Source organism: Eleutherodactylus coqui, chromosome 9 (genome assembly GCF_035609145.1).
Source record: "Eleutherodactylus coqui strain aEleCoq1 chromosome 9, aEleCoq1.hap1, whole genome shotgun sequence".
NCBI lineage: Eukaryota > Metazoa > Chordata > Amphibia > Anura > Eleutherodactylidae > Eleutherodactylus > Eleutherodactylus coqui.
This window is the reverse complement of record NC_089845.1, coordinates 137,604,564-137,628,522: the sequence shown is the minus strand read 5'-3', so window position 1 is coordinate 137,628,522 and position 23,959 is coordinate 137,604,564. Positions and strand designations below refer to the sequence as shown.

General features: G+C 42.3%; 1 protein-coding gene across 3 annotated transcripts in view; it reads left to right on the top strand.

Annotated features, from left to right (window-relative positions):
• The window catches only part of PKHD1L1 (PKHD1 like 1), a 195,482-nt gene that overhangs the window by 44,406 nt on the left and 127,117 nt on the right, over positions 1–23,959 (top strand). For all 3 annotated transcript variants that reach the window (XM_066578545.1, XM_066578543.1, XM_066578544.1), the window contains exons 10-21: positions 455–497; positions 3,265–3,335; positions 4,508–4,618; positions 6,176–6,265; positions 8,830–9,092; positions 11,397–11,485; positions 12,831–12,990; positions 13,085–13,217; positions 17,514–17,657; positions 18,265–18,422; positions 19,785–19,898; positions 21,626–21,775. In XM_066578545.1, the coding sequence (XP_066434642.1) occupies positions 455–497; positions 3,265–3,335; positions 4,508–4,618; positions 6,176–6,265; positions 8,830–9,092; positions 11,397–11,485; positions 12,831–12,990; positions 13,085–13,217; positions 17,514–17,657; positions 18,265–18,422; positions 19,785–19,898; positions 21,626–21,775 (1,526 nt within the window). The remainder of the gene's footprint in view (positions 1–454; positions 498–3,264; positions 3,336–4,507; positions 4,619–6,175; positions 6,266–8,829; positions 9,093–11,396; positions 11,486–12,830; positions 12,991–13,084; positions 13,218–17,513; positions 17,658–18,264; positions 18,423–19,784; positions 19,899–21,625; positions 21,776–23,959) is intronic.

The window sequence follows — 23,959 nt, the reverse complement described above, 5'->3', positions numbered from 1 at the left end:
AAGGCCTAAGGGTATCATGAATATGGGATTCATATTAGGTTGAGATTTGTGCGTCTCGCAGCGCACAAATCCTGTGTGATTTTTTTTCGGCCATGTGAAAGCGCCCTGACTTTTTATACGTATGGTCTGTAGCTTATTTAGGTGACTATAGAAGGTAATGGCAGCGGGCAGAGTGGTATCACCTTATCTAGGGCTGTGAGGATGTATCATGGGATTGGTGTGAAACTGAAAGCAGAAAATCTCACTATGAAGATGGTGCCCGATAAGCATCAGACAGGAGGCTGCACTGCATGGAAGACAATATACAGAGGAGACCTCCAGAGTGTGACAGGCAATCAGGTGAAGGGGGGCTCAGATGGAAAAATAGTAGGGTGTCCCTTTAAGTCCTGAGACAACTTCTAGTTCTATGATGTTTTATGGTACATTGGTAATTGTATGCCTTATTTTCCTGTAGGACATCTCAATCTAAGCTTCATCCTGGACAGTAATTATGGAAGGTAAGTACATGTTAAATAACACATATAGTAAGGAAAATAGTAATAATTACAAAAACGGTGTTCCGTATCTTTCCAATTTTACATGAAGGACGCTAAGACTAGAGATGAGCGAGTATACTTGCTAAGGCACATTACTCGAGCGAGTAGTGCCTTAGCCGAGTATCTCCCCGCTCATCTCTAAAGATTCGGGGGCCGGCGGGGAGCGGCGGGGGAGAGCGGGGAGGAACAGAGGGGAGATCTCTCTCTCCCTCTCTCCCCCCTGCTCCCCGCCGCAACTCACCTGTCACCGGCGCCGGCCCCCAAATCTTTAGAGACGAGCGGGGAGATACTCGGCTAAGGCACTACTCGCTCAAGTAATGTGCCTTAGCGAGTATACTCGCTCATCTCTAGCTAAGACTGAATCAAATTACAAGTAAATCAGACAGTGACTTGTTGGTACATCCCCAACGCTCAGCCTCTAGTCACGCTCTTCCTCCTCCCCCTTAGTTGTATCCTTGCCTTTAAGGTCCTTCAGGTGTCACATTTGACCATCTTTTGAGGGTAAAGTTCCCTCTAGAGGGAATTTATTAACCCCTTAAGTTACATAATAGAGGTTTGAGATCTGTATGCATCGGGATCAGGGATCGATCCCACTCCATACAATGTGGGGGTCAACTGATAACCCGTTAAATGCCGCAGTCAGTTATGACAGTGGCGTTTAAATGCCCACGATTGGAGTTCAGGGGTCTCAAACGACCCCCCCTCCCGCCTCCTGAAAGCCCCCAAGGCTGCTTTTGAAGATTGCATATCAAACCATGCCTGTGATATGATCACTGTCAGGAAACTAATGGATTTGTAAAAGATTTTTAGCTTAAAACTTAGCTTTTATTTAGAATACTTAAAGATAAAATATGTACATGTAGCACTATTCCATAACACATACACACTATTTTGCTAGAGATCTGTAGATATATATTAGTTCGTCACCAGATACTTTTTCCTTTGATGTTATAAAGTATAACTGATAAATGGTTTGATAGCAATCTACTGACCAAGGTACTTCTTTAGTGGGAACTGATCAAGAATTCTGGATCCTGATGAATTAGGCCAGCTTCACACGAGCGTGACGGGCTCCGCTGCGGAATATTACGCAGTGAAGCCCGTCACGGCGCCCCCCAGAGACCCCATACTTACCAGCGGAAGATAGCGTGAAGACGCTTCCCCGCCCACCGCCGTTGCGTCATGTGACACGCCCACCGCGTCACATGACGCGGCCGGCTGTGTCACGTGACGCGCCGGCCGCGTCATATGACGCGGCGGCGGTAGGCGGGGAAGCGTTTTCACGCTATCTTCCGCTGTGTTACAGCGGGAGATAGCGTGAACGGACGGCTTCCATTGACTGCAATGGAAGCCATCAGCGCGTACACCCGCGGCAAATAGAACATGCTGCGGGTGAGGACGGGAGATTTCACGGTGCGAAATTCCGCGGTGGAATTCCGCATCGTGAGCATTGTGCTATTAGGTTCAATAGAACCTAATAGCAGGGGGCAACGCAGCGGATTTTTGCCGCGAATTTACGCGGCGTAAATCCGTTCGTGGGAAGGAGGCCTTAGTCTACCTATAATAGCGGACTAAGGAAACGCGTCGATCCTTTCTATCTTTGATCCAGCACTTTAGGGTCAGTAAGAATTAGACCGATAAGTGATCATTGGTCCCCGCCAGTAAAAGCGTGGGGATCTCCATAATCAGTCGCTTTTTAGTGACAGTCAAAGGGCATTGACCCGGGATATTGCGATTCTATCTTCTAAGACCTGAGATATATTTTGCAGTATGTATAACAGTAATGAAGATGAAATGCGATTGATCTAATCAAATCAGTCCAAAAATATCTGTCCTTTATCAGTTCCCACTAAAGAAGTACCTTGGTCAGTAGATTGCTATCAAACCATGTATCAGTTATACTTTATAACATCAAAGGAAAAAGTATCTGGTGACGAACTAATATATATCTACAGATCTATAGCAACATACTGTGTATGTGTTATGGAATAGTGCTACATGTATATAGTTTATCTTTAAGTATTCTAAATAAAAGCTAAGTTTTAAGCTAAAAATCTTTTACAAATCCATTAGGTTCCTGACAGTGATTATTTCAGTGTAGATTGGAACTTACTGTCTCAGTGACTAATGCCTGTGATATGGCTTTATAGACCGACTGTGAAATTGCAGTAATAATAAGAGTTGTGTTTTTTTTTATGAAAGTGGGGAGGACAAAACTATGAAAAAATATATAGGGGTTAAAACTAATGCTAAGGAGAAGTGGAGCAGTTGTTCATAGCAACCAATCAGAATCCAGCTCTCATTTCTGAAAAATGGGGACGCGGCGCGGGGCAGCACCGCTGCGTCCCTAGCAATCCGACAGCGACCAGATTTACAGCGGCCAGGGGAGATCACTAGAACCGGGGCTCCTCTGCGCCGCACTCCTGCAACCCGGGTGGTAGGACCGGTAGTGCAGGCACAGAGGCCCTGAGAGTCACCAGTTCTGACATAGGGGCAACACCAACATTCTAGGAGCAGCCATTAATTTGTAGGGAAAATGCAAATGTAAGGAGGGAAAGATGAGGCTTACTACCTCTACATGAAGCCTGTCTGGTCACTATGGGCATCTGCTCCACTTTGGGCTTCATCCTGTATTCATATTCTATGCAGCTAGGTTCAGATGGCATTTTGTGCTCATGCAATATAATGTAACATCCAAACACAACTATGGCACCTTCTTCTGTTCCAGGAGTTTACCAAACCTGGCCACATATTTTGTGTCATCATTGAATAAAATCGCCATGTTCCAGACGTACGCAGGTAACAGATCTGTTACACTATACTACCAAATGTATTTGGACGCCCCCGTCAGTAGAGTGGATCATGTTTTATTAGTGGGTCACATGTTCTAAAATATAAAATATAGACCCTTAAGGGTGTCATAATTTGTGAGGGGAAGTGCACGCTATTGGCTACATGGGTTATGCCGCCGCACACAACCAGTCCATCACGAAGCGCAATGCCTGTCTACAATGGTGCAAGGAACGTCATGATTGGTCAGTTGAGCAATGGAAGAACGTTCTATGGAATGGCGAATCACGCTGCTCCATCTTCTAAACCGATGGTCGTACTTGGTGTGGAGGAGCCTGAGGAACGCCTTTTGCCTGTATGTGTTGTGCAATAGTTAAGTATAGCAGTGGCTCCATTATGGTCTAGGGGTGTTTTACGTGGCATGGTGTTTGTCTGTTTGCTGTTGTGGTAAGAACCATGAACATGGAGGTGTAACCTGACATTCTAGACAATAATGTGCTGCAACAATGTGGGAATAATCTTGTCACACATCCAACACTGATTTACATTTGTATGAGGAGACGAATATTCCATAATTGAGTAGGCTACACAGAGTCCGGACCTGAACTCTACTGAACATCTTTGGGACGAACTGGAACGTCCGACCAGGAAATATGAACAGCATCCAGACATTTGCAGGATGGATGGAGGGAAATATCAGCTGAAGTGTATGAGACATTAGTAAAAAGTACTGTATGCCACAGAGAGTATCTGATGTCATTAGGGCCGAAGGAGCCCCACTAAGTATTAACATATGGAAATAAATACTACTTTTTTAATGCCTCCATTGGCGTTAATGGAGGCAAAAGAAAGTGCTATGGATGGTGCCTCGTGCAGAAAGGAAAAGTTGCATCCGATAATCTATAAAGTAGTTCATGCATTACTTGTTCCAAGAACTTACTGTCGTCTTCCTCAGGTCCAGCATTCTCCTTTGCCTAGCTTATATAGGCCAGTAGGATATACTTTTAGCATCCATTAGGTCAGTGAAAGCCAATGGATGCATGCGGCATGTGCACTGGGAGCATTCCTGGAGTGTGCATTAGAAGTGCAGTAAAAACCCATGTCAATGGACATGTCAATGGACTCTTACATAACCACCCGCATTATATTCACGCTTTGCACCCTTGTGGTTACTTTTCTAGAGATTGCAGGAATTTTCCCCTCTGCTGGAAGTGTAGAAGGAGGGACAGTAATCACAATATCTGGACAGTTTTTTGATGAAACAGATGCCCCGGCCAAAGTCCTTATAGGAGGTGAGTGGATTATATTTTGTTGTGGACTATTGTCCCAATTCCAGGGTCCTTTCATCAACAGCTGCAGACCTGCTTGTTGACAGTTTCCAGGTAGCAATAGATACTTTATAAAAGTAGCACAAACTGAAGAGTAAGATCTTATTCAGAAAAGCATGGCTGATTTCAGAGCTTGAAAAAAAACGGACGCATCTGTATGTCTGTGTGGCATCCATATGTGTTGTGCACCCTGTTTTACTTTTGTGCACCCTCTGACTGCAATAGGTAACTGTCATCCCAGAAATTGGATCAGACTAGGACATGCTGCAATTTTTTTTGCAGTCCATGTAAAAAAAACAAAAACTGCATGTCTGCATAGCCGCATTGACTGTAATGGATCAGTCAGATGCAAATACCAATAGCACATAGACGTGAAAATTGATTTATATCCCCTACCCACAGGACAGGTGATAAAAGTCTGATCCGTGGGGTTCTTGCTCCTGAGATCCCCATCGATCCTGAGAATGCGGGTCCTGTGTCCCCCTCTTCTCATCAATGTAGGTTTTCTGCACTCACTGCAGTGAGGAGGATACTAAATGGAGCAGTGGTTGAGCGTGCTTGTTGCTCCATTTATCTTGTAACTACCCGTTTCCGTCAGTCCCATTGCAATGAATGGAGCGGCACCAGACATACTTGATTGCTACTCCATTTAGTTTCCACATCCCTGCAGCGGGTCTAGTGAGGAGGAGGGGGGACATAGGATGCCCATTCTTGGAATTAGTGGGAGTCTCAGCAGTGAGACCTCCACCGATCAGACTTTTATCACCTATCTCGTGGACAGGTGATAACAGGACATTTTGGGAATAACCCTTTAACCAATTTTTCATTGTCTCATTGGATTTGAAATGAAAAAACCTCAGAAATGATCTTACAGCTCTCTACAGCTCCTGTGTAGGCCAATGTGTCACCATGGTAACAGACTACATACCGTGTTTTCCGGAAAAAAAGAGACTGTCTTATATTAATTTTTGCCCCAAAAGAGGCACAGAGTCTTATTTTTGGGGGAAAGCTTATACTCATCTGGTCCGCGGCATCTGGGTCCCTGATCTCTGGTGGCGATGCGGCAGGCTGCAGTATCCTCGGCGTTCACACAGAACTCTCTTTCTGGTGACAGTGGCTCAGCCAATCAGAGCCAGCGCTCGATGAGCGAACCACAGCCATTCAGTGATGTTGTTCACTGAATGCCTGTGAATGATTGAGTGCTGGCTCTGATTGGCTGGAGCTCGATCCAATCACAGCACTCGCTTGCTGGAGGCGGGATATTCAAAGCCCTGTCACCAGAAGAAGAGTTCTGTGTCAGTGCAGAGGACACGGCAGCCTACCACAGCCACGGGGACCAGCGCAAGAGACTCAGACACCGCCGTATTGATGTTATAAGTAAAGATAGAGGGGGCAGATGGAGGAGGGTATGACTGCAGGCTCAGACTATACAAGCTTCTTTGTAGTCTGTCACCATAGATGTATCATGGTTTATTTGAACAATTTTAGTTTATACTTATGTTTAATTGCATTTTGTTACAGGTCAGGAATGCCAAATTCTTGAATTGACCGATACAACGATAACTTGTAAAAGTAGTCCACAGCCGCTGGTTCTTCCTTTACTTTTCCCAGGTAATTGTATATATAGTGAAAATCCATTCATCCGGCACTAAGGGGTCTGATAGGTGCCGGATTATATCTGATATTCTGAAATACTGAAAGGTCTTAGAAACTAAACAATAACTCACTTAGTCGAAGATTGGATAAAAGGAAAACATGTCAAATGTTATTAACTACTTCAGGACTGCCCATAGGCTATAAATGTCAAGGCAGTTCTAGTCTATCTCTGCAAGAATGTTTTAAAACCTCCCGGCAGAGAATCCCCTAGAGCGCCCCCCACTGTGCAGGAACTCCATGATCTAAGTGCCTGACAGCTCAGATCACAGGGCTTTGCCTGGAGCATGGTCTCCATGCATGTGATGGCTATGAAAACATTAAGTTTGGGACTATTCTGCCAAAATTGAAAAATTGCTGCTTTATTTATAAGCCTTGTAAACGTAAAATAAAAAGGAAAGTTAAAAAATGATGCGGACAGAACATGAATATATTGTAAATGTTATTTATTAACTATTTTGTGAGGTATGACTATCTGTATTACTAGCAGAAAATGTCACATTTTGAAAAATCTAAATTCTTATAAATTTTCTTACAATTTTGGAGTTTTTTTCTAAATACGCAAAACATACCAACCAAAATTTACCATGAATATAAAGTAAAATGTGCCATGAAAAAATAATCTGAGAATCACTTGTATGAGTAATCGCTTTCCAAAGTTATCATCACATACAGTGAAACATGTCAGATTTGAAAAATTGGGCTTGGTCACATAACTAGCTTGGAGGGGGGGGGGGGGGGGTTAAACACATGCTCTGTTTTAAATTACCGTAGGTGCAATTTGCTCAATGTTTCCTAACTTAATGCATGCTCCCTATGAAACTCACCCAATGGTTCTGCAAAGAGGGTGGACAGTAAGTGAATGGACTATGTGTATCATCCATGGTCGGATTACATTTGACATTCTGTGGCTCACACCACTGACACTAATTATATTAAAGAGCCTAACGGCTTATTCAGACGACCGTATATCGGCCGGGTATTCACACCTGGCGGATATACGGCGTCTCTCTCTGCAGGGGGAGGAGGCTGTAAGAGCCGGGAGCAGGGCCCTGAGCTCCCGCACCCTCCCCGCCTCCTCTCTACCCCCTCGCCGCCCCTCTGCACTATCTGCAATGAGAGGGGGCGGGATGGGGTTGGGGCTAAGTTTCAAGACTTAGCTCCACCCCTGTCCCACCCTTCTCATTGCAAATAGTGCCGAAGGCCGGAGAGGGGGTGGAGAGGGGGTGGGAGCTCAGTGCACTGCTTCCGGATCTTCCAGCCTCCTCCCCCTGCAGAGAGGGACACCATATATCGGCCGGGTATTCATATATGGTCGTCTGAATAAGCCCTAATTCTGTGATATAATAATTGGACAGATTTGGTAAATAGAAAAAATAGGTGACAGCCACTGTAATGGCGGCCGTATTGGTTGTTAGACAGCTTTCCCAGAAACAGATAAGGAAAAAATTGATAAGAGTCAGGGAATCTTTAATAGTTCATCTGAGGATGACCCAAATAATAATTAGACAGGGTATAGAGAAGAACTGGGTAGAGCTACTCCAAGAGTAGAAAGTGCAGAGCCTAATTGACTTAACCCTTTCCAATCCACTGTCTGACGTCTTAAGACATTATGATTTAAGGCTGTACAGCTCCGATGTTGGAAGACGTCCGTTGGGGTTCTCTTACTATATATTGCCATCCTCTTTGCTGTTGGAGCCAATCCAACGTGTCACCTCTTGCAGTACTGGCCTTAGCCAGCATATAGCGCCATTGTATAACAGCAGAAATAGAGCAAGCCCCCTAGGAAAGCCAGGAATACAAATTGGATTGGAAAGGGTTAAAGTGGAGGAATCAGAAGTGCTGCCAATCCAGAAGATGCACCATATCTGCTAAGGGAAATGGAAAAATTAAACAAAAACTGGTAACAGTGCAAACTTCCAATCCATACAATGTGAGTCAAATGGAGAAAGTCCAGCTTCTCTTTCATGGATTAGTACTCAGCAAAAAGAACATGTTTTGGGGCAGAAAAAAAAACCCTTGCTCACCTTAGGCCCAATGCACACAGGCGTATTTGCATTATGGAATCCGGATTCCACAGCAATTACTGCCAGTTGTGATTTTCCACTCACAGAGGGAAAATAGCAGCATGCTCTATTTTGGTGCGGATGGCTTCCATTGATGTCAATGGAAGCTGTCCGATCTGAGGCCCGTTCGCAGCTGTCACTGCAAATGGGCCGCAGAATTCGTGTCATCACCTAGTGACAGCACATGGTCATCTGTACTGCGCATGTGTGCCGGCACAACAACCGGTACTTTTGCATTACAGATGAAGAACACTTAGGACAGGTAAGCAGAGGTGATTGGCCGGGCACCGGGTTGGTTTCCTCTCTGGGATCCCGCATTATAACTGCTGTCCATTCTGGCAAAGAAATGAGAATCCTGAATATATGATCTCCCTATAAGAATTCCTAAAAGAGTGTATGAAAATGGGTTTTCTAAACTAGGCAATACCTTAAAGTAATCTTATACTTTACTCTTAGGAAGCCGAGGGCTGAAGCTGGAGCGATGGAACGTCAGTGTTTCACTGAAAGATGCACTAAATTTGAATGAAAATTCTACTGGCTATGCTGGTTCTTCTTGGTTTGATGGGGCATCCAAATCTTGGCCTTTGGAGACCAACGCATTTGTCGCTCGGTTTAGTGGTTTCTTTGTGCCTCCGGAAACAGATTTTTACAATTTCTATATCAAGGGAGATGATAATTATGTTTTGTACTTCAGTGAATCGGAGGACGCTAAAGGAAAGGTAATTGGCACAATCTATGTAGCCACATAATACCACCATAATAATATAATACTGCCATATACAGCCTACATAATATCACCATACATTGCCAAATAATATGTAGTATCCAAATAATATTCTCTTAAAGAGTCCATTGGCATATTAATACCACAACTGAAACAAACAATGCAAATAATACGGGACGGTTTTGTTTACTACTGAGGTTTCACACAATCAGTGTTTCTCTAGTTAATGAGGACCCTAAGGAATTACTAGTTTGCCACCTCCCTAAAACCAGCCTGAAGTCTTCTGGATTTATATACTGGCTGATGCAAACATAAATGCTATATATACAATATACCAGAACAAACACTGTTTACCACCACAAACTACTTGCATCTCTGAGTATCAACCAAAAATATTCAAGTTGACAGATCAAAATTTTAACATATTATACAGCTGCAATCAAAATTGTTCAATCCACATTGCAAATCAGCTTGATCTACTGAATGTATAAACTTTAAGCCACTCGCAAAAACATTTAAACAAGAAAAGTTTAACTATCTCAACACAACTAATATAACAAGTTGTTCCTCCAAATTCACAACAATATGCCACTCATAAGAGCACACATTTGCACATTGGATGTTGTCTCAATCACACCTGATGCAACTAATCAAGGGCTTCATCAGTTGCATCAGGTGTGCTTGAGATAAAACACATCAAATACCTGAAGTGGCGAAGCCTTTGCTAACTGTCATGTTTGATTGCATGTTAGAAATATGGCTAAGGCTTTATTCACACGATTGTATATCGGTCTCCGTTCTCATTGCCGGCTGATATATATGCTACCGTCTGATGTATTGGATTGCACTATTTTTCCTGGCTGGAATACGGACGCTACCATAGACTCCTATGGGGGCCAATGACAGCTGCCGGAGAGGGGAGGTGGGAGGGAGTTTAGAAACCTGACTGCTAAACTCCCTCCCACTTCTCTCCTCTTCTCCACCCCTTGCCGGATGTTTGCAATGGGAGGGGGCAGGTGCTAGTTGCTAAGCTTCCGTCCTGCCCCCTCCCATTGCTGGCTGCTGACAAGGGGCAAAGAGGGGGCGGGAGCTTAGCACACTAGCTCCGTCCTACCTCCTGCCCTTGCCGAGAGCCGGCGAGGGGGCAGAAAGGGGGAAGGCAGTTTAGCAAAGCTAAACTGTCTCTCCCCGCCCAACGGCAATCCGGACATATATGTGCTGGGCTTGAGCATCTGAACAGGTGCACAAACGGCAGATTTGTGCGTCCATTCACGCGTTTTTATGGCGCCGACAGGTACACGTAAAAATGCCTACACCCGTGTGAAAGAGCCCTAAATCAAGAGAGTTGTCCAAAAAGTTAACAGAAGAGTTCATTGCCTTGTACAAACTTGGAAAAGGATACAAAAAGATAGCAAATCCATCAAATGTTCCTAGGGATACAGTAGGAAGCAGTTCACAAGCTCAAAATTCAAGGAACGCTGGTTACACTACTTGGATGTGGCAGAAAAAGGAAGCCATCACCGGCTGCTATCAGATGCCTGAGGAGGCGGGTGGTCAGGAATCCTAGGGTGACTACAGAAAACCTGCAGCAAGATTTGGTGGCAGCAGGCACTGAGGTTTCCATTTGCACAGTACGGGGCATACTAAATGCTGAAGGTCTTCATGCCTGAACCTCAAGACGTACACCTCTACTGACCCAAAAGCACAAGAAAAGTCGGATCCAATATACTCAAAGCCATATAAATAAGCTGCAGAGGTTTTGGGATTCTGTTCTGTAGAGTGATGAAACAAAACTGGAACTTTTCAGGTCTATAGATCAGCAGTATTTCTGGAGGAGAAAGAAGGAAGCCTATAGCGAAAAGTACCCCCTGCCTGCAGTGAAGCATGGCGGTGGCTCGGTGATGCTCTGGGGCTGCTTTGCACCCTCTGACACTGGAAAGATAGATATGAGATAGATAGATATTTATGAGATAGATAGATGGATATGAGATAGATAGATATGGGATAGGTAGATAGATAGATATGAGATAGATAGATAGATAGATAGATAGATAGATAGATAGATAGATAGATAGATAGATAGATAGATAGATAGATATGAGATAGATAGATATGAGATAGATAGATGGATATGAGATAGATAGATAGATAGATAGATAGATAGATAGATAGATAGATAGATAGATAGATAGATAGATAGATAGATAGGAGATAGATGGATATGAGATAGATATGAGATAGACAGACAGATAAAACTTCTCTCTGGTTTTCTCTTATCCCCTGTATTTCCTGATAACAGGTGCAGATAGCCTACGGCAATAAAACAACGTCTTACTTCTCCCATCCATCTCAGAAGTCACCAACTTTTTACCTGCAGAAGGCCAAGCTGTAAGTCAGATTGTATGATTGTATTGCCTAAGAGCAAAGATTTATTTTCCTCAACTTCAGCAATTACTTGAAAATTAGTTTGTTTCCAATGACAATATTGATGGCCTCAGAGCTTTAATGCCTGCACAGAGTCAGCTTTGGTACTTTGCATTCTGGGAAGTGTAGTCCTTACACCAGGCATGTAGTGCAACCTCAACACCACATATATTAATCGCATGTGTGAAAAACTAATTGTCCCTCTGCATCATAGCAGTTTAGCTACAGTGTTAACAATGTGTCTTGCAACAAATCTGTTGTCAGTTCTGATAAGAGAGTTTTTCCTCTGTATAGCTCATCATTATTTAATTGGGGGTTCCACCGCTTGAGATCCCCAGGGATCAGCTGATTAAAGCGACAGTAGTGCTTGGGTGAGTGCTGCTATCACTTTAGACCATACCAGGCACAGTGCCGTAAATTGTATAGGGGCTGTGTCTGGTACTGCAGCTCAATACTATTGAGCTGCTCTCAGACCATGACACACATGAACGTGATGTCTCAGAAGAGGCCGCAGTGCTCGCCCATGCGCCACACCCTCCTCAATCAGCTGATGAGCAGGGATCCTGATCGGCGCACCCCCACGAGCAACTATTGATAACCTATCCTGAGGACTGGTTATCAATAGTTTAGTCCAAGAAAACGCCTTAAGGCCTCATGTCCATGGCATGCACAGATTCCTAGTGCAGAAACCCGCAGCAGAATCCATCAGTGCCCGTAGCCATGGAAGTTTACTCACCTGTCCGGATGCGGGTCTTCTCCGTCCCAGCCGGATCTTCTTCTCTTCTGCACTGCAGACTGTTTGAGCATGCGCAGTGCATTGTTTTTCAAATGTCCTGCTTTCCCGCGGATCCGTAACATGTCCACAGTGTCAGCTGTGGGTGTGCCGCGGATTGGTCGGCTTCCATTGACTTCAGTGGAAGCCGTCCGTGCGGGAATTCGCACAAAATGGAGCATGCTGTGATTTTTTTCCCCCACGCATGTGGTCCGCACGCTGGGAAAAATGACAGTCGCAGGTATTCAATTACCTGCGGATGTCCAATGATTGTCTTTGGGCATATTGAACTGCAGATCGTCCACGCGGGTGATACGCATTTCAATTATGCCTGTGGACATAAGCTTCTGAGGCATACAATACGTATTTGCAGATGTTATTAGCTGCTCCTTTATGTAACATGGGTTATATTTTGGGTCACAAATGAGATATGAAAGATGATAAAAGACATCAAAAGAGATTCTACAATGTCGACTAAATTACTTATGGGTCTGTTCATTGGAGATCTAGGAAAATGACTTTTCTGGCCACTTCCAGGTGTTACTTTGAAGCACATATTCTGAATGTGCACGGATCTGCAGCACTCGATGTCGGTGTATACAAACGGCAAAGTCCGTATACAGAACAACAAACATCCGAGGCAGTAAATGAAGTACAGGCCATACGGTCACAGAGCGCTGCCGTTCCAGAAAAGCAAGTATGTGCAGTAATATATAGTGTCTGTATTATTGGATCCCATTATACAGGATACCAAATCCAAGAGATGACTGAAATGTCCTTCTTCCCCTCAGGTTATAACCGTACAGGACTGGACCACAACCCAACAAGCAGTACATGAAGTGCAAAAAATTACTGTTACCAAATACTGCACTTTTCTGTGTCCCACCATGTATTACAGACTGGTCCACAGCAACGAAGAAACAGGTAATTTTATAGAATGATGACTGGATGACGTACAGCCAAATCCTTTCCAAGCTACCATATCTAATTAATCTATCTCCTATCCAGCGCCAGCATTTGGCTAGATCGCACCCTTGCAGAGTATTTTCTGGTACCCCACCACCTTCCCATCATAACAAACAAACAAAATATATATAAGCTGATATACCTGGCTTCGCTCAAGTTAATTTGGTACAGTTATTTACATGTTGTCCGCACGGAAAATCTTATGAAGTGGTGGTTACTTTATAGGAACTGAGGAATAAAATATGTATACACATAGAGGAGCGTTAGATTCTTCTCAGTATGCATGTACCGATGTCCCTCTGCAGAATGTGTCACCCCTCCCACTCTCCTCACTTTCTGCCCTTAAAGGTAACACCTATTTTTATTCAAATTTATCCCCAGACTGGAGTTTGCAGCCCTTTATTAGCCTTAAAGGCATGCTCCATCCCTGCAGCCCATGGCCGCTTCCTCATGTACTTTACAGCTTTTCAGTATATGCACACAGAGGTCAGTTAGATTCTCCTCAGTACATACACAGAGGTGGGGTAGATTCTCCTCAGTATATACACATAGAGATGAGGTAGATTCTCCTCAGTATATATACATAGAGGTCAGTTAGATTCTCCTCAGTACATACACAGAGGTGAGGTAGATTCTCCTCAGTATATACACATAGTGGTGAGGTAGATTCTCCTCAGTATATACACACAGAGATGAGGTAGATTCTCCTCAGTATATACAGATAGAGGTGAGGTAGATTCTCTTCAGTATATACACATAGTGGTGAGGTAGATTCTCCTCAGTATATACACATAGTGGTGAGGTAGATTCTCCTCAGTATATACACACAGAGATGAGGTAGATTCTCCTCAGTATATACAGATAGAGGTGAGGTAGATTCTCCTCAGTATATACACATAGTGGTGAGGTAGATTCTCCTCAGTATACAAATCCTTTCTCTAGGCTTTATGGTTTCTGAGAAAAGAACTATGTCATGTATCGCAGATGTTTGCACAGCTTTTCATGCTTAGAATTGAATAATCAAGTTGTGACCTCTGTACTTTTCGTATTTAGGATGTAAAGAATGGCCGTGGCAAATTTCACGTTTGTGCGGTACAGATGTGTGTTGCTAGTTACATTACATAGGGGGTCACTTACTTTCACACTTAGGTCCTCACATTGGATGGTCCCTATATAATTATACCTCTTCTCCATATGTAACATTAGCTCCCATTATACCATCAGATTATTTTATGTTATATCATCAATATATCTATAGATTCAATTGGATGGACCCTACATGATTAGACCTTTCCTTTTCCCTCCCCTTTCTGTTTTCTACTCCTTTCCCTTTTTGCACTATATATGTTTTGTTGTTGAATTTTATAAATTTGTGCTTGATAAAGGAGCAATACAAGCTCCGAAATGCGTTTCACTTTTACCTATCATTGCTGTTTTTGACATTTTCAGTCAATGAAATATATCCTTTTATAACACAGAGGATTTTTGGATTTTTCTTATGTCCACCCCTTTATTATAGACTCGCACTGCTTCCACAAGGGGCTTACTGCAGATATAATTCTCTCTAATTACTAATTGGTGTTTTTTGGTACCCTGAGCGCAGGAGATTTTTTCTTTATGTCAGTTTATCTTTGTTTACTCCTGGGGTTCACTAACACCCTAGATTTCTCCTTGCACCAACTCTCCCCGGATGTCCCTTAGACAGGGTGTCTCTCACCACCAGTACACTTCCATATACATGGACTACGGACACAATGGCAAACCTTTATAGGTTGTGCCATTAAACGTTTGGCCACATATCTACATTTCCATCTACAGAGGCGCTGTCCTGACTACTTGTAAGTTCATAACATAAACACCCCACCTGAATCAAGCTCAGTACATAAATACAGCATCAGAACATAAATACAATGGCAAAACCGAACTTGTAACATAAATACTGCATGAATCAACCGCATTACACACATATATATATATATATATATATATATATATATATATTACCATAACCGAGCTCATAACATAAATACAGCTCTAGAACAAAAGCTCATAATGTAAATACTGCACCAGAACCAAGATCATAGCATAAATACAGCTCCAGAAACAGGCTTGTTATATAAATACAACACAAAGCATACTCAGCTGGAAAATGCAATAGCAGAACCAAGTTTAGTACATAAATGCAATAGCAGAAGAACCAAGCTCATTACATAAATACAGCACCACAACCAAACTCATAAGAGAAATTCAGTAGCATAGCTAAGAAATTGTGTTATGGGAGACATCAATGGGCCGTCAGCGGCACCTTACAACATCAGAGGGAAGGAGACAGAGCCAGGAGGATAGTAATTCATGTAGCTACACAAGATGCTGCTGTACAGTGAAAGAATGTCATCAGGCTGAGCGGAGCTAATGCAGGTGGTCCTGGCAGCTTACATCTGCCTAGTGCCCCCCCTACAAACTATTGGCCAAAGCCTTGTGCGACTACACAAGTCACATGTAGCTAAGGCCGACTATCTATCTATCTATCTATCTATCTATCCCATATCTATCTATCTATCTATCTATCTATCTATCTATCTATCTATCTATCTATCTATCTATCTATCCCATATCTATCTATCCCATATCTATCTATCTATCTATCTATCTATCTATCTATCTATCTATCTATCTATCTATCTATGTATCTATCCCATATCTATCTATCTATCTATGTATAATAATAATAATAATAATCTTTATTTATTCCGCAGCGCTTATGTATCTATCTATGTATCTATCTCCTATCTATCTATCTCCTATCTATCTATCTATCTCCTATCTATCTATCTATCTATCTATCTATCTCATATCTAGCTCCTATCTATCTATCTATCTATCTATCTATCTATCTATCTATCTATCTATCTATCTATCTCATATCTAGCTCCTATCTATCTATCTCATATCTATCTATCTATCTATCTATCTATCTATCTATCTATCTATCTATCTATCTATCCCATATCTAATAATAATAATAATCTTTATTTGTATATCTCCAACTTATTCCGCAGTGCTATCTATCTATCTATCTATCTATCTATCTATCTATCTATCTATCTATCTATCTATCTATCTATCTATCTATCTATCTCATATCTAGCTCCTATCTATCTATCTATCTCTCTCTCATATCTATCTCCTATCTATCGATCTCATATCTATCTATCTATCTATCTATCTATCTATCTCATATCTATCTATCTATCTCAATCTCTCTCATATCTATCTATCTATCTCAATCTCTCTCATATCTATCTATCTATCTCAATCTCTCTCATATCTATCTATCTATCTATCTCATATCTATCTATCTATCTATCTATCTATCTCATATCTATCTATCTATCTCATATCTATCTATCTATCTCATATCTATCTATCTCCTATCTATCTATCTCATATCGATCTCCTATCTATCTATCTATCTATCTCATATCTATCTATCTATCTATCTATCTATCTCATATCTAGCTCCTATCTATCTATCTATCTATCTATCTATCTATCTCATATCTAGCTCCTATCTATCTATCTATCTATCTATCTATCTATCTATCTATCTCATATCTAGCTCCTATCTATCTATCTCATATCTATCTATCTATCTATCTATCTATCTATCTATCCCATATCTAATAATAATAATAATCTTTATTTGTATATCTCCAACTTATTCCGCAGTGCTATCTATCTATCTATCTATCTATCTATCTATCTATCTATCTCATATCTAGCTCCTATCTATCTATCTATCTCTCTCTCATATCTATCTCCTATCTATCGATCTCATATCTATCTATCTATCTCATATCTATCTATCTATCTATCTCAATCTCTCTCATATCTATCTATCTATCTCAATCTCTCTCATATCTATCTATCTATCTCAATCTCTCTCATATCTATCTATCTATCTATCTCATATCTATCTATCTATCTATCTCATATCTATCTATCTATCTATCTATCTATCTATCTATCTCATATCTATCTATCTATCTCATATCTATCTATCTATCTCATATCTATCTATCTCCTATCTATCTATCTCATATCGATCTCCTATCTATCTATCTATCTATCTATCTATCTATCTATCTATCTATCTATCTATCTATCTATCTATCTATCTATCTATCGTATCTAAGTGGTTTTAGTGTCTCTTGCATTTTTAAACCTACACATGAAGTATGTTCCCTTTGGTAGGTCTGCTGTCAGCTGATGCGACTGCTCCTGAAATTCAAGCAGCATTAAATAAACTATGGTCTATACAGCCAGATACAGTCTCCGTTCAACAGAAATCTTCTGGTGCAGAAAATGTATATACTGTGACGTTCAATTCACAAAGAGGTGAGTAAAGATGAGGTAAATTCTAAAATAAGCTAAAGAAAGGAAAAAAATATGGGAAGAATAACGTGAGAGTACCTTTCAAATTCCGGCAACCCATCAGATCTGTGCCGTCATCTTTTGCCTATAAGGGTCAATTATCCAGAAAGTCAATAACAGAACTAGTGCAAAGGAAAATTAGTGCAACGGCACATATGAGCCAATTCCTTAATGTGACACTTGGTTCCCGACAAACCAAAATGGCTGCACTGACTCTCTGAGTACATGGTGCATGCTGTGCAAACGCTCTATGTATAGTAAATCATACATTTTACTATACTAGGCTGGGGGGGTCACTACATATGGATTCATATAACCTTTAATGAACTTAATAAACCAGTCTGCAGTGAGCTCCCTCTAGTGGCAACAATTTTATTTATTTTTCCCCTCAACTACTCAGAGAGGGGTTTGGGGTACTAAGAAACCCACATAAGTTTGCCACCCATGTTGCTTTGTTCCTCAATGGTGGGGGTGAAAAAGTCATGTTTTCTCTTACATGAGGAACTATATGTATAGCTTTCTGTTGCCCTCCCAATTACATTATGCACTATACAAATATCATTGATTTTAGGTGATTTCCAGCTTCTCTCCTATGAAATTCTGCGTGGAAGTAACATTTCAGTGGATATTGAAGAGACAACTAAAGGAGTTTCTGACATGGAGACGTTCACTTTAGTGTGGGATGATGTCTACTCTACACCTCTGGCTGCAAATGCATCTTCTCTAGAGGTCAGTAACGTGAGACAACCGATCAGACACAGTCATAACAATGTCGGTTCTCGGGTCTGGAATCCGATTAGAAAAGCAGCCGTAAACAGTTATAAATAGTGTTCAGCACATACAGGGGGGCTCCAAGCCTTTACACTACCTGAGGTGAAGGGTGAAATGGTGCCCCCCACCTCCCCAAAAAATACACTCATTTTATAGGCAATAGTGCTTATACACAAGATACCTAACACATATTTGGTCCATTGAACTTGCCTGAAGTGACAGAGTAATAGTGACCCCACTAGTGGCCTTAATAGACTAAGTAACTCTCTTAATGACACCAATAATAATAGTTACCCCCTTAATAGCCCGAGGAGTAATAATGACCTCCTTAATGGCCCTAATAGTTATAGTGACTCTATTAGCAGCCCCAGTAGCAATAGTGACCCAATTAATGGCTCCAGTAGTAATAGTGATCCCCGTAGTGACCCGAGTACTAATAGTGACTCCCTTTATGGCCCCAGTAGTTATAGCGACCCCATTAGTAATAGTGTTGACTTCATTAAGGGCCCCATTAGTAAAAGTGACCACCTTAGTGGTACCAGTGGTAATAGTGACCCCCAGAATGGCCCAAGTACTAACAGCACACCCCATCTTCAAGATAGGTTATCAATAGCTAGTTGATCGTCAGGCCAGCTGTCAGTGTGGATAGTCCTAGAAGCAGATAGGGCTGCTGTAATACAGACTGCGCTATTTGGTATTGCAGACACAACTCTCATTGTATTCAATGGGAGCTGTTCTTTTAATACCAACCTGGGCCACTGCAATGTTGACAGTGCTATCTGCATCCAACACTGTCCACACTGATAGCAGGCATGACAATCACCATTAACATGTTTTACCACTGAAAATCAAGTGTGAAGTGGCTGCCACTAGGCGTCTCCCCTCTAGCACCCTTGCAATCCACTACCTGCCTTTAGTCCTTTGGCTTCTCTAGTAACAGGGACACTGCTAATTATTACATGCAACCAAGTGTGTGTGTGTGGGGGGGGGGGGGGGGGGGATTAGGATGCTGCCAGCTGATTGGAGCAGGGCTATACAAGGTAGCATGGAAAATGTAAGAGAGGAAGCCCTGACCAGTCCAGACCCTCCAGCCCCCCCTTCATAAGAGGCAGCATAAAAATAGGAAAATCTACATGGAAACTTTAATTGATAGAGCTCAAGCTGGGAGCAAACAGCAGCCAATCAGGACTAAGGCTGTTTTTGGATTTTTTTTAAAAACTCCGGTACTCTTTAAGAAGGTGGATTTCAAGTGAATGCCAAAAATATGAACATTTTCAGTTTTGCTTGTGTTTCTCAACTATTAAACTCTGCTTCATCTAGGTGCAGAATGCTGTATTGGGAATCCTAAGTGCGCAGTGTCCAGACGCAATAGCCAAACATAAGGAAGGTTCTTCAGTCAAGTATTTCAGGAACTATGAAAATGATTTCACCTCGGTATGAAAAAACTAATTTGAAAGCATTCTCCTTCCCATTAATTACTATGACGTATATGCAGCAGAGATAAGTTTGTCATCTTTGTGGCTGCATTGTTAAATAACAGCCCAGGTTAACATAATGTAGTAATGTTCTGGTACATAGAGGAGGATCCTGAGCGTGGAGCACATCCTATGAAGTCTGTACAGTATATCCTAAACAACCCCTCCAATTGCAGTACTAGATTACGAATACAGTCAGATTTATCCTGTCTGAGATGGCCGATGCAATCTTCAGACTACCAAATCCTACAGTGATTGGCCAGAGCTGATCATGTTATCCACACTGACCAATCAGAGATCAGTGCACAGTCGCAGCCATCTTGGACGGCTGAAAACAGAGCCCAAAACTGGTGGATCGGAGGACTGCAGGTGATATACCCTCTGCCCTTCCAATCAAGGAACATAATTTTTGCCTGAAACTGGAGGATCGTTTGAATGTAAAGTTACTACTTTTTTGCATTTTAGATGTTTGGGAAAGTAAAACTAATTTGGTTGCAACGGGAGACATATCCTTTGAAACAGGTTTTGTGGAGTCAATATTGATGACCTATCTTCAAAATAGGTCATTAATAGTTGATTGGCTGGGAACTGCCACTCAGGATCCCCACCGATCAGCTGTTTGAGGAGGCTATGTGTTAGGGATTTAATGTGGATTCGCTGTGTCACCCAACCAGTAGATAGAACAGACCAGAAGGTCAAACAGCTGACTCTGGAAACCCGCATGCTCACCGCTGGAAGGCTTGACTTGGAATGCAAAGGTAACCAGGGGATCTAGCCCTATGCTGGAAGCAGGAGATGGAAAGTCCCTGCCTATCAGCAGAGAATTCAGCCTGACAGGGCGGCCCTGCGCGGGAAACTAGGCGCTGATTTACCCTGTCAGGACTTGTCACCAGGAAGTTGGATAGCACCACGCCGTCTGCAGAACAAAGGACTGAGCAAGTTCAGGACCAAGCTGAAGGAATGAGCAAACTGAAGACCAAGCACCAACTGCAAACACAGGAGCAACAGGAGCTTCTGCGACACGTGCATATATGAGGGCTCATACACCAACACTGCAGCAGAGGCTATCAGGTCTGAAGCCTCTATATAGTGGTAAAGATTTGACAAACAATCCGCAGCTGGGTGGAAGAGGCAGAACCAATTTAATCATGGATGTGCTGGAAAAAAGACAATCACAGATTCAGAGAATGACGCCCACGCCTGCCAGACCTAATGCTATGGTGCTTGTATAAGCACTGTAGCCTCTTCTCAGTCATGTAACGGCACTTTCATTGATTACATGGCCTGGACGATGCTCAGTTCCCAGAATTGATTTGCAGTACCAGGCACAATCGCTATGTAATAAGCTGAAGTGACAGCAGCACCGCTGTGACTTCAGTCAGTTCATCGGCAGAGATCCCAAGCAGTGGATCCACATCGATCAACTATTGGTGAGTTATCCTGAGGATAGGTCATCAATATTTTAGTCTTGGGAATCATCTATAACACCTTGTGATATGAGGACACCAAATGATAAGCCTCTGCTACCTCGTGGCATTCATGGAAACCCATTCTGGTTTGTGTCTTTCTGTCATTTATATGGTTAGTGCAAACCACTGACTCTTTTTACCCGTGCTGTAATATTTGGGAGTCTATTAGCCCCAGCTCTTATACATCTCCCCCAATAACTATTCATTCTCTCTGCAGTCTTCCGGCAGGGGAACTTTAACTAATGAGACCGAACCATTTTGTGGCCGATCTTCCTTGAAGAATCCACGAGTGCTTTATGATTATAAAGAGCAGAAGCCAGTGACTCTATCAGCGTATGGTTATATCTCACTAACTCTACATAGCAAGGTATGGTCGGATAGTTTTCATCTATGTAATATTCACTATGGCTGGTTTGGGATGAATACAAGAGTTTTTAGAAAGTGGTCAAAAATATGTGCATTTCAGATACTGGAGACTTGCTGCCTCCATACATGTCATATTCTCAACAGATTTTGCTAAAATTGGTACAAGCTACGAACATTTAACTAATGTGTTCGGTCAACTCTATAGTAAAATGGTACAATTCTGTGTGCATGCACCCACCACTAGGAGGAGCTGAAGAGCTTACTGCATACTGTTTATACATTCAACTCAATTAAAACAGTATGCAGTAAGCTCCCCCTAGTGGTGGCTGCAGATAACATAATATTTATTATTTAACTCTATAAATATGCAGAGAATTCGGAGCTCTGTGTGACGAAACTGGATTCTGACCACTATACAGTACTGTACAGTATATTAACCTCTTTCCAAAGTCTTTGTATGATGGAAGTCAGAAGGGATTCTATGGTTGTCAACCTGAATTTTTCATTGTCCTGGACAGCTTATCCAAAAACCACGGACAGCCAGCATTTTTTAAGGACACATTGGAAGACCATAATGAATGATATAGATTACAATTATCATAATACATGTCTATATGTCAAATACTGGCAGGAACGCATTACCAGCACTTACTGTGAGCTGTAAAAGCATGAGAATTACAATAATAAAACCTGCAAAAGTATCACCGACCTCACGGATGCATCTAATATTCTTTTAACCCCTTGAGTGGCACGCCCGGAAATTTTCTGGGACGAGCTCCACTGCCGATAGTGATATAGCCCGGAAGATTTCCAGGCTATGTATCACTATGGGAGCTGCAGAGCACAATGCCACAAGCTGTGGCATTGTGCTCTGCCTGCACTGTCCCACAGAGAACAAAGCAAGGGCTTTGAAAAAACAGCAGAAGATATTGCCGATCTGCCGGCAATCTCCTGCTTCTAAGTCTCCTGCTTTGTTTACAGGTTGCCATAGAGACCATCGGCTTGTCAGAAGCAAGCCGATGGTCTCTGTGGCAGGGAGAGCTGGTGCTCAGCTGTCAGAGGACAGCTAGGTACCAGCTCTTGCAGCAGAGATCAGAGAAAACCTCCGATCTCTGCTGTGTTAACCCTTTACATGCTGCAGTCTATGTGACTGCAGCATGTAAAGGGCTGTCACTGCAGCATGTAAAGGGCTGTCACCATCGGAACCCCGGAATGTGATCAGGGGGTCCTGATGGGTCCCTGTGGAAGTCCCCTAAAGGGGCCAAAAAAAAAAAAAAAAGTAAAAGTAAAAAAATTATTAAAAAAAATAACACTTCTCTCCCTTTACTTTGTAAAAAATCAAAAATAAAATCACACATGTGGTATCCATGCGTCGTAATGACCCAGAGAAGGAGGTTAATACATTATTTAACCCCTTAATGACATGGCCCCTTTTTTTCTTTTTTCCCCATTTCTTTTTTTTCCTCCCCCCTGTTTAAAAAATCACAACTTGTCCCGCAAAAAACAAGCCCCTATATGGCCATGTCAATGGAAAAATGAAAAAGTTATGGCTCTTGAGACGCAACTGCAAAACTAGTTGAAATTCAATGATTAGACCATTTTAAAAAACCTGCCCTGGTGGGCACGACAGGGTGGTAGGAAACCCGCCACTCAAGGGGTTAATGGACACTGGAAAAAAGGGCCCTATTTTCATGAACTGTCCAGGAATGTATGGATGGTTGGCACCCTGGGGATCAGGAGCTGATACCTGCTAAATAAGCGGTGGTTGTATTGTACAGCTGACATTTATCCTGCCGTAGCCGAGATTCGAGGCTGATCAACCCTTTAGATTCTGCAGTCGATAGCAATAGTGGGGCTCCTTTGGCACTAATGACATTGGATACTCTCTGTGGCAAACTTTCTACTAATGTCTGATACATTTCAGCTGGTATTTCCCTCCATTCATCCTGCAAAACTCTGGAGAATGCATTTAGAGTAGACTGAGTCTGTTCGTATTTCCGGACCTGACGTTCCAGTTCAGCCAGAAAATGATTAATGGGGTTCAGGTGGGAATTCTGTGCAGGCCAATCCAATAATGTAACATTCATATCCTCAAACCAATGTAGAACAGCATTAGATTTGTGACAAGACTCGTTGTCTTGTTGGAAGTATTGTTAACCATTCATAAAGAATTGCCACATTGTCG